Source organism: Atractosteus spatula, chromosome 23 (genome assembly GCF_055471065.1).
Source record: "Atractosteus spatula isolate fAtrSpa1 chromosome 23, fAtrSpa1.hap1, whole genome shotgun sequence".
In the NCBI taxonomy this organism is placed as follows: domain Eukaryota; kingdom Metazoa; phylum Chordata; class Actinopteri; order Semionotiformes; family Lepisosteidae; genus Atractosteus; species Atractosteus spatula.
Window position 1 is genome coordinate 7,907,816 of NC_142728.1, and position 16,823 is coordinate 7,924,638.

A 16,823-nucleotide genomic window follows, 5' to 3' on the forward strand; every position below is an offset into this window, starting at 1 on the left:
ACAATGGAGGTGCTGTGTGTCACGTACTGTATGTAGACTTTTAAAATGTATCCATTTGTGGCTCTAATGGAAGAAAGATTCTCTAAGCACATTGTGTCAGTGATGGTATGCGAGTGGTCAGCCTTCGTGAAAAAAACAATTAATGGCTTATAGGTTTCTATAGAAATGTCCCTATTTCTGTCACTTCACATTTCTAAGCAAGGTGTTGTTTTTCTGAGAATCTGGATATTATTAGGTATATATGTAACAAAAGACATTCAGATATTTTTATTGAGGATATTATGTATTGTCCATTGAGACTTAAAAACCTGTAATTTAAAATAAGGTTTTGAAGACAGCAATTTGATGTTTACCTACCCTATAGCACAAAATAGATAAAAGGATTCCGCCAGATTCAAAGCTGACACAATCAAGGTCTAAAACATGTTTCTTTTCACAATGCAGTTTTGACCTTTTTTAAAACCAAATCAAAAGCTTAAGCATGTTATAAGGGTGACTGACCCCTTGTATAGTTTCAGTGTACAGAACTGCTCAGTGCTGGCACTTGACGTGATCTGGCATTGTATCAAAAACAAAAAGAGTTTCTTTGAACCTATTGACTGTAGACCTGAAGGCTTTTACTGGTCCCTACAGGGATCACTCTGGCCTCAACATGACGGTGACTGACTGTGCTGGACTCTAGAGTCCACAAATCATAGTGTTTAATGTTTAATAGGTTTGGTTCAGAGCAAATGCTTACTGCTAAGCCATATAAAAGAATGCCAGGTTCCAAGTGTTCCTGCAACCTTACATTGATAATATACTAATGCTTCTGTTTCATAATATTACAATGCTACTAATTCAGTTTTGTACTAGTGCTTTATGTAAATGTTTTACTTCTTTTGACCCATATTTATGGCCAAGAGCCCTGTCATTTGAAAATGAGGGGAACCCAGAAACAGGAGGAATGTCCAATTTTCCTATAGTGCTTCCTGTCTGAAATATAGTCATGCTTATTTATTGCATGACTGGTTTGATTAGACCTTGTGTGACAAGACGTAAAGTTAATCTTAAAGTTAGCCTGGCTTATTTGAATATGCTAGAGTTCTGCATTAAGGATCTGCACCTGTGGCGGGAAAGTTGCTGGTTCGTTTCCCGCGGCCGGCAGAGGAATCCTGCTCCGTTGGGCCCCTGAGCAAGGCCCTTAACCCCAACTGCTCCAGGGGCGCCGTATAAAATGGCTGACCCTGGGCTCTGACCCCAAGCTTCTCTCTCTGGCTGTGTGTCTGTGTGTCTCATGGAGAGCAAGCTGGGGTATGCGAAAAGACAAATTCCTAAAAAAAGAAATTGTATAGGAAAGTGTCTCTGAGTTTCATTAAAAAATTAATCAGAATACTATTACATATTGGCTGAGTATAATGTACTGTACGCAATATGTAAAAAGCTTCTTCACTAAGATGTCTGCCTTATAAAAGTGCTACTGCTGATAGGACAACCCACAAAATCAGCCAATTGTTTCATTTTTCCAGTAGCGCATCATATAACAAATTGCAGGCTAATTAAAAGAGAGTTTTATCTTTTTGGTTATTACATTAACCATTGCCTGCTATAAATCTTGGCATATTTGGGAACTTTCTAACTAAATTAATTGGCTCTTATAAAATAATTAACATTTAATTTCCAGCCTGGAAAAAAAAATCTCAAGCTTTATTACACATTCCACTTTGCTATAATTTAACACTGTCTGAAGGCTGAGCAGATCTCTTTCAATAGATCTGTTTCAATCATCCTTGTTCTTTAAAATAGGAAGAGTTTGAAAGTGACTGTTGTAGGATCCATTCCTAATACTGCCCCAAGTGCAACTGAGTCTATTAATGCAGATTGAAGTATACAGTTTAACAATGGTTTGTGCATAATTAGTAACGCCATTTGAGTCAAGTTTACTTTACAAGAAAAAATCTGTTTAAAAAATAAATTACCTTAAGTAATGGCTACTTTTAAACATTAAAAATTAATTAGAATAGAAAGTACTGTGTGTGGTGCAAAAAGTTTGTTTCTTTCCACAGGACAACAGCAGACGTGTGGAGAACATGCTGAAACTATGGATTATTGAAGCCAAGGACTTGCCTGCCAAGAAGAAGTACTTCTGTGAACTGTGCTTGGATGACACTCTTTATGCACGGACTACTTGCAAGCTCAAAACAGACAACGTGTTCTGGGGCGAGCACTTCGAGTTCAATAACCTGCCCGCTGTCAAGAGCATCACTGTGCACCTGTACAAGGAGACGGACAAAAAGAAAAAAAAAGACAAGAACAATTACGTGGGGCTGGTGAACATCCCCATCGCAGCGGTCACTGGGCGGCAGTTCGTGGAGAAGTGGTACCCGGTCAGCACGCCAAACCCCAACAAGGGCAAGACCTCTGGGCCCATGATCCGAATCAAGTCACGCTACCAGAGCATGAGTATCCTGCCCATGGAGCTCTACAAGGAGTTTGCAGAGTATACTACCAACAACTACATGGTTCTGTGCTCAGTGCTGGAGCCTGTGCTCAGTGTCAAAAACAAAGAAGAAATGGCTTGTGCGCTGGTGCACATCCTACAGAGCACTGGGAAGGCCAAGGTAGGTCACACGGGATGAATGAAAAATCAGGGCTTTATTTGTTCTGATCTTTTTTAAAGCATCTTTTTTACTTCCTTTGCTAGTATTTACATGACCTCTACTAGCCTGGAAATGACAGAAGATGTGTCAACATAAGTTTCTTGACTAGCACTACTTTTCTGTGTAGCTGTGAAGCATTTTAGAAAGGAGCAAAAGAATATAAGAAAACTTACAAATGAAGAAGAAGCCGTTTGGTCTGTCAAGCTCATTGGGCTGCTAGTACAGTAGCTAATTAATCCAAAGATCTCATCCAGCCATTTCTTGAAAGAAACCAGGATTATCAGCTTGTCAGCTTGTTCTGAATTCCTACAACCATACATGTAAAAAACTGCCTCCTGTTCTCACTTTCAGTTGCACTTACACAATTTTCACTTGTGTCCTCTGCTTTGTGTTTTACTAGATTCTGAAGTCCAATACATTGAGTTTGTAAATTACATTAACGATTTTGAATGCTTTAATCAGGTCGCCTCATAGTGTATTCCATAAAAGACTATAAAATGTTCCTGGTTCCATGTCAGGGTAGGGCAGCTTTTCAACCCTAGTATTTGGTTGTTCTTTTCTTAACTGATTACAGAGCAATAATTTGTAACTTGGTGAACAACATTGCAGACAATATTCTAAATGGGGTCCATCTAACACTGACTAGTGCTTTTTAACATGCATCACTTGACTTAAATTCTACAATTTTAAATAGACTGTATATCATAACATTATTCACCTTTCCCTCATTGTCTAGAAGATAAAAATGCTATGTGAACACTTGTCTTTTTTTATAGTTTCTTAAGGCTCAGTGTTATAGTTATAACTATAGTTTTTCCTAGGTGCACGTAACATTCTTCACTCGTCTAAATTAAATATTATCTGCCAGATGCTTGCCCAGTCTTGAATCTTGTTTTTTGAAGGTTACCTGCTGCTTTTTCAGTGTTGCTCAACCAAATAGTTTGGTATTATCTATAAACTTAAGTACTTTACTTAGTATTGCAGAATCTCGTTTATATACAGTACAGTAAATTGGAAAGAACAGTGGTCCTAATATAGATACCTGTGGTACTCCACTAATTACATCACCCTCTTCTGAGCATTCACAGCTTATGTATACTTTTATGGTTTTTAACCATTACCCGGTAATCAGTCCAAAGACACTAATTTCATTGAATGCTTATTGCTTACAATTTAAGAATTAATATTTTAATTCTTATTGAATGGCCTATTGAATAGGCCTTGAATGCCTGTTGCTTACAGTATGAGCATATGTTTATGCCCATTGCTGCTGTTGAAAGCATAATAATATAGTAAAAAATTAAATCAGACCAAATCCATGTTGACAAGCCCCTATAATCCATAGCAGAACCCCCTGCCATAGATGTTCCTTTAGTTTAATCAATTGCTCCTCTTTTACAGATGAATGCTGTACTACATTAGCAATTTTCAGGTTAATTGGCACTGTTTTGAGTGACAGTTGTGAGCAGGTAAAATTGTCCTACAGAATCTTTGGAAGTACCAGATCTGCAGTAAATTAGTTTACGTTGCTTTTACGGTGCTGTATCACAGTCATACACTTTTAACACATTCTGCAATGTTTAAGAAATGAAGTTTGGTTCTCATGTTTACAATTTAAGGTCTTATTAATTTATACTGGGAATATGTTTTGAAATGCCTCTCTGTCAGTCAGGGAAGCATTTTGTTGCAGGCATTTTAATATCTCTACTTTAAATTCCATTAAGCAAATACAATAAAGACAATGTTGGCCTCAGCTGTGGTTATCTAAGATATGAAAAACCATCCGTGCTTGAACTCATCCTTTTTTGGGTGTTACTTTTCTCCTCGAGTGAGCCAGTGTTGCAAAATTTGTTGACAAGAGTGAATTGCTTCCTCGTCTCTTCCTCCTTCCTCTCTGATGTGTTTATGTACCAAGGACCTGTGTATGCTAAGTCATGGTTTTCAACAGCATATGTTTGCATTCCCACTTGAAGCTAACATTTCGTTTCCAATCGGTGAAGTCCGTATAAGGAAATAAAGAGTTCAGTCCATGATGGAGAGATTGTAGGAGAGCATGACACTGAGCCAGAAAGCTTCTGCACTCTGTGTATTAAGTGCAGTGCTCTTAATACTACTCAGTGGTGTGACGGTTGACCTTAAATGGTTCTAAATCCCCTGCCATAGATCTCTGTAATTAAGCCATCTCGAATGCTGTTATTTTCCCATATTTTTAATTCAAAGTCCAAAACATGATCTCATAGTGTTATGTGGTTGGAATTGTACTGTGGAATGGTTGATTAAATCTTTCAAAGTTAGGTAACTAAGACAAAAAAGCATACAAGGGCAAGGAGTGAACAAAGAAAAGGACCTACAAAGTCTGTTCTAGCAGACTGAAGTGAGTGGAATCTTTATTCGGTTCCAGTTACCTTTGTAAGTGTGGTGAATGGCAGCAGAAGCTTGCAGAGAGAAAAACATCAGCAAAGATCAGAATGTGAGGTGAAACAGTAAAGATAATGCTAAAACAGCATCAGATGAAAGGCTGATTGTTAGAAAGGAATTCTCGGAAATGCTATGCTTTGACGGTGTTATGAAGCCTTGCAATGTCCTATTTGTAAAAGAATCTGAGATACACTACACTGTTTGAGAGAATACGCGTCTGCTTCCCCACAGGGGACATTTACCAAAATCATGTATTTTATCAGAAAAGATAGCTCAGGCTTTCGTTTTCTACAGTGTCATGACTGAATCAAGGTGTTCTTTCAGATGTTTGAGAGGAGTGATACATGGATATACTGTTCGTACTTCAAACTCTCCTCACTAAGGAAAAAAATAATGATTTATTTAGGCATCCAGCTAAAGGAATAATCAAAAATGTGAGTCTTCCTTGCTGCTATGTAGCTAATGGCACAGTGAAGAATATGGTTGGCTTGCTTCGATTGCGTGTTGTAAATATCTCAGACACCCTGTGAGGAAAACATGGCACCATTTTAATAGGCACTTATTATGGATGTGTTTAGACAAAGCTGATTATCCACAGGGCTGTGCAACTAATCTAGGAATGAATCCCAGTTAGACTGGAATGTCCATGTTGCAACACACAGTTGACTAACTTTTTCTGACCACATTTCAATGTGCAAAGTGTAAAACTTCTGTCCATTTTGTAGACTGCAGTGAGCTACTGTTTTTCTAGCTTGCTTTGCATATTGTAATAATCTAGTTTTATTCAAGGCATATTTATGCATTCAAATAATTTTGCATGTTAAAATATAGTCTTTTACTGTATACAGTGTCAGCTGTGTATTATATGGTCTCAAAGGAATGCAATCTTTCATTATGGATTTGTTTTCCAAATGTACAGTCTAATTAGTGAATTATATATTATTTCTGTTAATAGGATTAAAATTTAATGTGTGTAATCTGTCAGATAAATTCTGACTGCAAATGTTTTTCCTAATAACTTCGTCTTTTGGCTTTTTAAAACATTACATTTTTGTACATTATGGTTCTTCATGTTTTATTGGTCCTCTTGTCTCATGTAGGAGTTTTATATTTAATCCAAGGACGGCAGTCTAAACAAACACAGGCATTATCTTCTGATGTTAGGACTTTTGACAGCAGTCATCAGCAATTAAAATGGAAAAAACAGGTCTGGAAGAAAGTACTGTAAACTGAAATTTGGACTTTTCTATACTTAGAAGCAAATTAAAAGCTCGAACTAGTTTATTTTTATATTGTATTGCTATTTTAATATTATATTAAAATTTTATTTACCTCTTTATTTACCTAAACATTTTTTAGGGTTTTATCCTACAAATATACAAATATAGGAGAATTCCTCCTATAATACTTTACCAGGGCATTGATTTGAAAACTCCAGGGAAAATACTGTACTGTATACCTGCTGCTCCACAAACACCTTTTATACCAACAGAATTAACTTGGTTTTTCTTGGAGTTCTTACAGCTCCTTGTCTAGCCTTGCTCAACTTATTAGCTGCTTATGGCAATATGAAAACTATGCTAGTCAGTAGTATCCCTATCTACCTATCCATTATTTTTTATTCCTGAAAGACCATGTTACAGTCATGGCTGCTATAAAAGAGAAACAAACTTAAGCAATGCTTCCGTAAAATTTCATTGAAAGAACTTAAAGACATCTTCACAAGGGATTTACGATGATACTGTGTAAAATATGTAGGAACTGAAATACTGTCAAAAAAGTATTTTATTGGAAAATGTTAAAGTAGAAAAAGATTATAATCCAGGCTGTTAATGACGAATCCTCAAAGGTTATGTGAATTGCAAAACCTGGACAAAATGCTTTCTTTCTGCTTTTACAGCAGTTATCCATTACAGCAGCAAAGTAAATAAATGCATCCATATGGAAACCAGTTATGTACTGTATATACCCAGGCATTAGGATTCCTCTGTTCAGGAAGAATGCACAGCTGATCTCTGGTGTTGATAAGAATTCATTAATTGTGGTATTATCTTGTGGAAGGTTTATAATTCTTTTCATTCTTCTGTCATAAATTAGAAAGCATTAATGCATACGGCATTTTAATTTTCATGAGGTCTTTTGTCATTACTTCAACATAAACTTTGAAAAGGTGAGGTATGCATTCCTATTAAACCTCTCTTTAGATGAATGTCTGCACTATTATATAAGTGGCTTTACAAAGTGGGTTTGTAATGAATTACTCTGTGATTCCTTTTACTGGTGTAGATTTTTTAGCTTGTACTACAGAGCCCTAATTAAAGTAGTACAAAGGTGCTAAATAAAAATGATCATCAAGAATAAAAGTGGTTCTAGCCTGATACCTTTAACTTAAGCGTGGTAGTATTGATCTATTCAGCTGAAAGAGATTTTGCTCTTTGTTTTATTAAACTTGGCATAGATTCAGTTAGTATTTTGTACAGTACATTGTTTATTGTTACATTTTTCATTGTTAAGACATTAGGAGAAAATAAGATAATCAAAGTTGATGGATAACTAATGCTACAGGCAACTAGTTTTCCTTCTACTTTTTAATAAAATCAATTATTCAATGTGTATTTATGTGATACTTTCAGGTGAAAAGAGGTCCATTATGTCTTAGGGACAGTATTATATTAATTAAATAGAATATTCATTATTATATTATATTATTATATTAACATGAATAATAGTAATGTAAAAGAACAATGTTTCAGCATACAAATCTTCCAGTGTAGGTAACTGATATGCGATGGGTCATATTTTTATTTGTGTATTGTTGGTCTTCCATAAGCAGAGTTTTAGCATTGCATTCATGCAAGTTAGTAAGCTTTCCTAATTCACTTAACTGATTCATTACCAAGTGCAAGGAGCAATGGATAATTGTCTTCATAAGAAATATGTAATATTATTTCCAGAGCATGGGTTGGAATTTTCTCTTAATTAGTCTGGCCCAAGTTTGGAGCCCCAGCTGCAGTTAAATTTGTTGGAACAGGGGAAACTCGGATACTGATAAGTGGATATAATTACATGAAATTGAATGGCACAAGCTGAAAATAGCCTGCAGGAGATATACTGTGGGACAGTCTAAAGATCCTCCTGAATTTTGCAACAAAATTGCAAATTGGTTTGGGAGAGATTCTGCTTACACTTTAGATTAAATTGTAAAAATAATGGTATAATGGATTTTCTAGTAAATGACTATAAGTGTAGGTCTTATAGAATGTTGAAGAAGCATCTTCAGATACAAAAAAGTGATTATACTAACCTCATCCAAAGTATAACTATTCCCCAAACCTAAACTAGCTTCCCCACTATAGTCTATAAATCCTTTATTAAAATTCTTCAGAAACTTAATTTGTTCACATACTGCATACAACCTCATAAAATATCTGCCCAAGATACCTGTTAAGCAGAGGAATCAATTATGTGGCCTTCTTACACTGAAAGTATTATGTCATATGATGAAATCATTCCTTATGCGCCAAGCTAGTGTCACAGTGTCCGAAACCAACCTCTGCTATTTGGTTTACAGTTGTAGTGCAGGATGTGTACTGTAAGAATGGTATCTTAGATCCCTGTTTTCAAAAGGAGCACGAGTGATTCCAAAATGGCATCTTGATAAATGCAGAAAAACGTGTTGACCAATAGTCTTTACTTCAGTTGCCAGCAATCCACAATGATAGATGGTTGCATTTCTCAATGTAGTGCAGAGCAGCTTCAGAATTAGGTTCTGGAGTTTTCTTGCTTTTTTTTCTTGCTTTTTTCCTTCAGTGTCAGAATGGCAAAGTTGTCTAAGGTACCAGACTGAAGGTCTACAATCATTATCTAGTCAAGCATTCTGGTACACTCTTTACTGAATGGTCATGGGTTCAAATTCCAGATGAGAAAGTATCCTCAAGCCACATGTTGTTCTTTTGCTCCAGAAAGTGTCATATCTGTATAAATGGGTACTCTCCAAGTCATTATGGCAAATGAGAATCAGTTATATTCTATAATAAATAAAAAATAATTTGGCTGAGCTGTTAAGATTTATAGATGTGGGTTTTTGCTTAGAAGGGTAAGCTGAGGTATAGCAGTTGCCTACCCTCTTGTGAAAAACTGCATGGAGGTCAAAGCTTTTATTACATTACCGCCAGCCCTGGGCATTTGAGCTCATCCTTTTCTCCAGTAAAAGTATTTCAACTTTGGAACTGCCCTGAGAGAAAGAGCACTAATTGATGAATCCAGAGTTTGCTATACACTGATTATTCCAGGCTAGTCAGTTTTGGATCAGTAGAGTTTAGATTTTCCAACATTGATTTTAGACTGTTGAAGATTAATGGACATGCTCACAGTGTCGCCTCTTGTCACTGCAACAAGTTTCAGTGTGTTAGCAGGTAAGGCACTAATTAATCACTCCCTGTTATACTTACCAGATGACTTTGTCTCAGTTGAAGTGGTCCAATGATTTGAAAAAATATTTTAAAAGATGCATTTTAATAAAGATTAATCTTACCTTTTGTATGACTTAGACTTTGACAAATTGTGTTAACATAACTATAAATATTTTTACTGTCCATACCTTTGAAGAGAAGGTTGACAATTTCTCATTTTTTTATGTGTTACAAATAAAATAATAAAACACTATACCCCAAGATGTAATGTAATGTTGCTGAAGTATTGTTTCAGAAATCGGAAACCTTTGAAAATAAACATACTCTTAAGTACTGTAAAATAATTGATTGCTTTGATAAAATAATATTTTTTATCTTGTAACAAAACCTTTACTTTATTTAGTACTAGAATATACTTAATTTATCTGCATTTTAATTGTTTCCAGTACATGGACTACTGGCTGAAATTGCAGTGTACATAATTGGACAGCTAGTAGTTTATAACTGTAATTACAGGCAGCAGAGTAGCAAATAGTTTTTCCAGTGCCTCAGTTGTGATTAATACGCACAGTGTAATCTCCGGCATTAAATTATAATTACATTGTCTTCTGGCAGATCTACCGCTATATCCTGTTTTAATCAGAAAGCAGGAACAAAAAAATTCATTACCAAAAGTACTGGGAGGTTGTACGTATGTACACCCGAAGCAATTCATATTAAATATTCAGAACACTAATTTCCTTTTTAATCTTAATATGTAATGATTTACTAAAGGTGTTTCCTGTAACATTTTATTTGATTTCAACTTCTTGTACTTGAAAGTGGGGTTTCTCTCCTTTTTAAACCTGCGGGTTAACGAAAAAAGTCAGTCACCTGCTATACAAATTCTTGCAGATGCAACAGGACCTTGGCTCTCCACCACCCAGCTCAAACAAGGGCAGAAATTTAAAAAAGAAGGCAATAATCTTAAAGTTTAAATCCCTGAAAACGTTTGGATTCAATTGAATTATTAACTGAAGTTTGTCAGGGATAGAAACAGCCAATAAATCACACAGATCTGTACCTAATTAGCATCATTATGGAAATTTCCTATACATCAAACCCAAACATTTCTTCCTCACATTCATCTCAAGCATCCTCAAACCCTTGGTTCTGTCCTCTCTCAGTGGGATTTGAGCCTCTTCATTCTATGGCCAGAACACTCAATTCACAAAGCATTCAATTTTTGGATTTTGTTGTCGCTAGTGAAAAGTATTTTTGTATCACTTTGAGCAGGAATAAGGCAGGAAATCATATATTGTACACTGAATAAAGGTCAGCGTACATACTGTAGCTCCACACTTTTAAAAGAAAAAGGAAACAGTGTCCTGTTTTTATTTTCGACTTGGTTCATTTTATTTTGGTGGTGAAAAGAAAATAAGTGTTTTGAACCCCAAATGTATCCTCAGCACCGGCTTTCTCTGAAACGGAATTTTCTCAATACAAAACCTGGATCTTATAAAATGATTCTCTTTGCCACCTTTAAAAGAAAGTCATGCACAAGCGAATAGCTTTTTGTAACGTAAAGCAATGAAAGGGTTGTGCAGCCATAGAGGCACAACAACAGTTATAGGTGTAAAAAACACCGTAAAATGTAAGTAGAAGGCACAACCTCTGGAGGGGAAAATTGACCATGCCTGCAGGTGTGATGTTTAAGAGGTGTGTGCTCTCAGACTCTTGGGGTCTTCTTCTAATATAGCTTAACAAGTCAGCAGCTCACTGTAATGACCTCTAGATAGAGGGCCCACAGTCACTTGGTCCACAGCTCATTAAGCATTCATGCTGAATTTTTGGATGTTTGCGGTCCAAGGAGATTTTATTATGGCCGATAATGAGGATGTTATTTTTTTTTTAAAGAGATGCATTGCGCTTATGATTGTTCCAAATGACTCTTTGTAAAAATCCAAAGAAGCATCAGAAGAACTATATGAAATTGATTTTTAAAAAGTGAGCTATATTTTCTTTCCCCTAAGGGAGCTGTATTTCTTTTCCTCTATTGGAACAAAAGGCAGGTCTCGTAGACAATTTTTACTCCCCAGATATTTCTGAATATGATGTTATCTTTCTGGAAAAAAAGACGATTTATATTCAGAAAATGTAGCTGCAGGGATGAAGTTGCTTTTATTGATGTTCCAGTAGGTAAGCTAATGTATATTTTAGTGGCGATTTACTCTGCTGGGGGTAGGACAATACAAAATTAGTCTTCCATGAATCTGAGCAGTGTCAGTATTTCATTCTTCCAAGTACAAATGCAATTAAATGAGGATGAAATATTGGATTTTTTATCGTTCCATACTCTTTCAGTGTATGGCAAGAAATGTCAAGTGTTTTATTTGTCATTTTCTTCTGTGTTTTAGATGGAATCATAGGAAATTAATTGTCAGAGGAAAGCTTCTTTTGAAAGTAAGCTTGGAATGTGCGTGTGTGTTTTGTATAAGGCAGCAAAAAGATGTTTTATATAATGTGCATATAAATCACTTGAATTGCCAGGCCATAGAAAAATAATTGTGCTTACAAGTGAAGTTTGAGTACCCCAATATATTTTCAGTAGTGTCTTAATATACGTTTTCAAAATAAAGCTGACTTGTCCTAGTTTTGTCATATTGCTGAAGTATCATCTAACTAAATGAACCCACAAAGACATATTTCTATCCCAGCCGAAGAAAGGTCAGGATGATTTTCTTCATATTCTTGCGGTGCAAGGCATTTTTTCCCCAATCTACTGTTTTTCTTACAACTTAAAATGATGTTTTATCTATCCTAATTAAGTCACTTTGCTAATTATCATTTCCTAACTCATAGAAGAGGCACATTGGTACATCTCATACATAGAACTGCAAATAAGGGGAAAAAAAACACTTTCAGTAAGTAGATATCTGCTAATCCTTGCTGAGTGGATTATAGTCATCAAATCGATTCCTTTACTTTTAATCTTGTAAAGAAGATTTAAATACCAAATTAACTTCAGACCTTGGATAATCTTTTTTTTATTTATTGCAGTAACAAGGCACATCAGTTTTGTATGAAGCAGGTTAAATATGAAAGCAACAACATACTAAGGTTTTGCAGCAAGTCACTTAAGATCTTTACCAAGCATAGGAATTTGAAGGAATTAACCTTGGCTATGAGCAGTCAGAAAAGTAGTGAGCTTTTAACATTAAACTGTGTAACCTACAGTCATAATTATATATATGAAATAGCGCATATGTTAGTAAAAAAAAGTTTATATTGTTGTATAATTAAATGTTCTATTAATAGATGAAAAAAAAAACTTAACAACCAGATATCTCTAGCGAAACACTACCTTAGATGTGTACCACCTATTAGTGGTTACCACCATTCCTGGTCTGTCTGGACTAGATATGGTTTACTATCAGAAAAGAAAAATAATATGAAAGAAACAGACACCTTATATACTGTACTAAACAAACCAATGTGCACAACCCAGTATTTTATACACTTAAAATATATTCAACAATTATCTATAACAGGTGAACTACACAGTGTACCTACAGTATATACTGAAGGACATTAAAAATACATTAAATGAGGACTGGACTGAAACATATGTGGTGTGTTAATGCCGTTGTTATTATACCCTTGAGTCCACATCCTTAGGGGCAGTTCACTACAGTGTTGTTTGCTAACATTATGCTCTAATGAGTACCATCCTTTGGGTGAGACATTAAAAGATGGGGCTGTACTAAGGCGACATGATACTTGTCTGTGTTTAGTTTTTCTTTCGGTTATTTTGTTTGTTGTATAGTACGACCTCGTGAGTTGATTGTGCTGTTTGTCTGCTACCAAAATAGCACCTATCTGGCGACCATTAGGCCATTAGTATAATATGTGCTTTTGTTGTCTTTATCGGGGCTGCACTAGAGCAAATTCCAATCAATCTTTTTGACATGGCAATAAAGTGTTCATTAATTCACAACTACTTTGTTGCTTAAAGTTCCCATGGCAAGGTTGGAAAGAGGTGTTGACCCAGTGTCCTGCCTAAATTTTATATTGGGCTTGCACGATGATCTTTCCCTTAAGTTACCCTTTTATTCAATCGTTAAAGCAGTATCTCACTTCTCTTCCTGAACTGCCTTTTATGGGGCTGCTGGCTAATAAGACACAGGTACTTCACTGATGCATAAAGTGGCTCCCCTCCTACTTTCTGAACTCTTCCAGAACTCTTTGAGATAGTTCTTTGAGAACCTTTAAAACAGACATCCTGCAACAAAAGCCCATCACTTGTGAACAGTTACACTAGGTGTCAATTAGTTAATTATTGGGGAGGGGTGGAGTAGTTGGAGTGGCTGTTACTGACGTGTTTTGGCATATAAAGGGTTTTGTGCTCTTAGCTTACGGTTGGGTTTTAGGAAGCAGTCTGCTCTAAGCATTTTGTTAGTAGGGAAATGGGCTCCACTCAAGAATGTGTAAGACCTGCATACCCTCTAAAATAAATCCGTCTCCACCTGAAAAGTTTCTATGTGCATCAGATTCTCTCTGGCCTGATAACTGCCTTATTTAAGGGTGAGTTCTGTCACATATTAGCTGCGAGATGATTGGATATGAAAAAAACACACCGTCTAGATCTCAGGGAACATAAGGTGTCATGATATAATATGCAATTTAACAATCTTGACTTCATTGACCTAAAATACTGCTGGATTATGGCTCTCTGGGACCAGGGTTGAACACCCTTGACCTACAGTAGTGTTACAGTGTTTGTCCAGCTGGAAGAACGGACATACTGGTCACTGCCATGGTCAAGATTAACACATACTACTAACCATATTAGTCATATATGCCTAAACCTATTCCTGTATTTTTATTTTTATTCCTTATCTTTCCATTGTTACGTTATGAGACTTACACTATTTTTTGACATTTTTAATAAAACTGAAAAAATCTGTAAAATAGACTTCCTGAATCAATTTCAGTTACTTTCCTTTAACAATCCTACTGGCGCTCTTGTCCGAGTTAGTGCAGTGGTGGAGCTTTGATCAGATTTACCCTTTTGTGGGTTCTGTTTTTTGGTTGCTGTTACAGGAGGCAAATATTAGCATTTCTGCCAGACATTGTGAAGGCAGTCCCTCCCATACTGTTCCAGGATATCTGTTAATGGCCTGCCTCAAATACATGCTGATAAAACGAATCCGAAGGTGTAGATTTGACATTTCAAAAAGTCATCTGTTTATGGAGTGCTTTTAGACCAAGATCCCAAGGTGATCAGATAATTTAAAAAGAATTTTATTTGCAAAAGTCTTTCTCACTTTTGGAGAAGTCATTATGATTAGGTTTGAATCTACTATCAAAAACCTCGTTTTACAATATAACAGTCTTTTTTTACATATTGGTGTGTTTCTGTTTAAGAATTTAAAACATTAAGAGCTGTTGGACTGTCTTTCCAGCAGATTTGTGTTCTCTCAGTTGCACATTTCATCACATGCAGTAAAAGGGCCCCTTCACACTAAAGCCCCAACAACACAAAATAATCGTACATCACAGGGTCTAGTTTGCTGACAGTTTTTCAGAACCACCAGACAGCACACAATTAATTCCAGCTTTGGGTAGAATCATTAACCAAGTACAGTAACACCCAGGAGGAAGGAGCAAAGAAAGGAAGACTCTTGAGCAAACAAAGACACAATAACCACAGATAAAAACATTATCTGAAGTCATTACTAATCTGTTTTGGAAAGTATTTTGTACAGATTAATCCCCTGCAGAGATGTTAAGACATGTAGCTTTAGGGCGGATTCATGATTTCAAAGGGTTTCAAATGAGCATTCTTCCTAGAGAAAGAAGCAGGGTTGTATACCTTGTACTGTTAGCTTACCCATACAGTATGTCTGTTGAAGATTAGAAATTATTTACGGAGTTCAGGTTGGTATCTCTTCAGCATCAACATTTGACTTTTGTTCAGCATTGGCAGATCTAATATTAAAAGCTGGATTTCTGTGTGCGCATCTTTTCTATAGATTGCTTTTCTTTGTGAAAAGGAGATGCAGTTCCTATTAGTTCACTTGGCAGAGCAGCTCTCCTACTTTGCTTGCTGGAGTCTTAATACTCTCAGCTTCTCTGGGGTAGGGAAAGGTTTAACAGCATGATATATCATTCAGCTAAAAGCTTTGCCTGTAGGCTAATGTGGCAACATTATTGATTGTGTTGTGTAACGTGTTTTTTTTTTCCTTTGCACTTTGACATTATCTAACAGTGTTCCAAGGCAGGTCCAAAAAAGAGGGTAATCATTTTTCCACTTGTTTTTACATCTTAGAGTTTATTTGCTTGGGGGAGTTTTACATTTAAATACATTCATTTGTTATGCCATTTCCTCAAAGATTTAGAAAAGGTCAACCATATGCCAGTTAAATCCAAAACTGATGAATCTAAAAGACTTTTCATACAGTATGTATAATAAATACTATAGGTTCAGCTTTCAGTCCTGGAGTTAAATACTCTTATACAGATCCTTTATCCAAAAATCTATAAATAGAGTCCATACTGTATATGCGTACTGTATGTAAACAAGGTACAGTACTTAGCTAAAAGAAAGCTGGGTTTGCAACACCTCTATCACAATATATAGCCTAAGGGAACATATTGCTAAACCTGTCTTTTCTCCTGTCCCGTATTACAAAAGAAATAGATACATGTAAATTTCTATCCCCAGACTTTTAAAAATAAGCACTTATCTTATGAGTGTCTTGAAGTTCGCAAGACCAACAAAAGGCAAATTGTAATGCCATTAGGAGCTTGTCAATTCTTGAAATCTTAAAATAGGGTGAAAAATACTTCCCTAGATAATTTTACGGTTTGTGTCAGATTCTTTAAACTGCTATAAAGAATCTGACACAAGATTCTTCATCTTGTGTCTTAGGGGTACAGTAACTGATCTTTTAAGCAGTCCTTCATGCACATGGGCAGTACTTTGGATCATCTTGATTAAAGCACTGACAACAGCTACATCAGTGCATAAAATATAGTTTTGGCACAAGTAGTAATCACTGTTATTCATTTGAAATATGTTAATATACAGTACTGTATGTTGCTAAAAAAATGAAGAATATTGTCAGGCCCTCATGATTTAATAAAATCTAAAGCTGTGCCTAAATAGTGTTCTGTTTCCTGTGTTGAAGACCAGTAATAGAATTCATTAAGTGCCAGTGAGAAGCAATTAGGTAAGCTTTAGGTAATGAAGAGAAGCGAATTCTATTCTCCTGCGATAATGAGGCTACTTGGAGACGTTCTAAGATCCGAGAGCCAGTGAGAGCCAAGGTCAGTCATGTCTAATTAGGAAACAGAGGTGGCCGCTGGGTGG

At 35.9% G+C, this 16,823-nt stretch overlaps 1 protein-coding gene across 6 annotated transcripts in view; it reads left to right on the plus strand.

Moving 5' to 3' along the window:
- LOC148816100 (disabled homolog 2-interacting protein-like) overlaps positions 1-16,823 on the plus strand; it is a 365,406-nt gene that overhangs the window by 307,584 nt on the left and 40,999 nt on the right. For all 6 annotated transcript variants that reach the window (XM_088940452.1, XM_088940447.1, XM_088940449.1 and 3 more), the window contains one exon: positions 2,046-2,600. In XM_088940452.1, the coding sequence (XP_088796578.1) occupies positions 2,046-2,600 (555 nt within the window). The remainder of the gene's footprint in view (positions 1-2,045; positions 2,601-16,823) is intronic.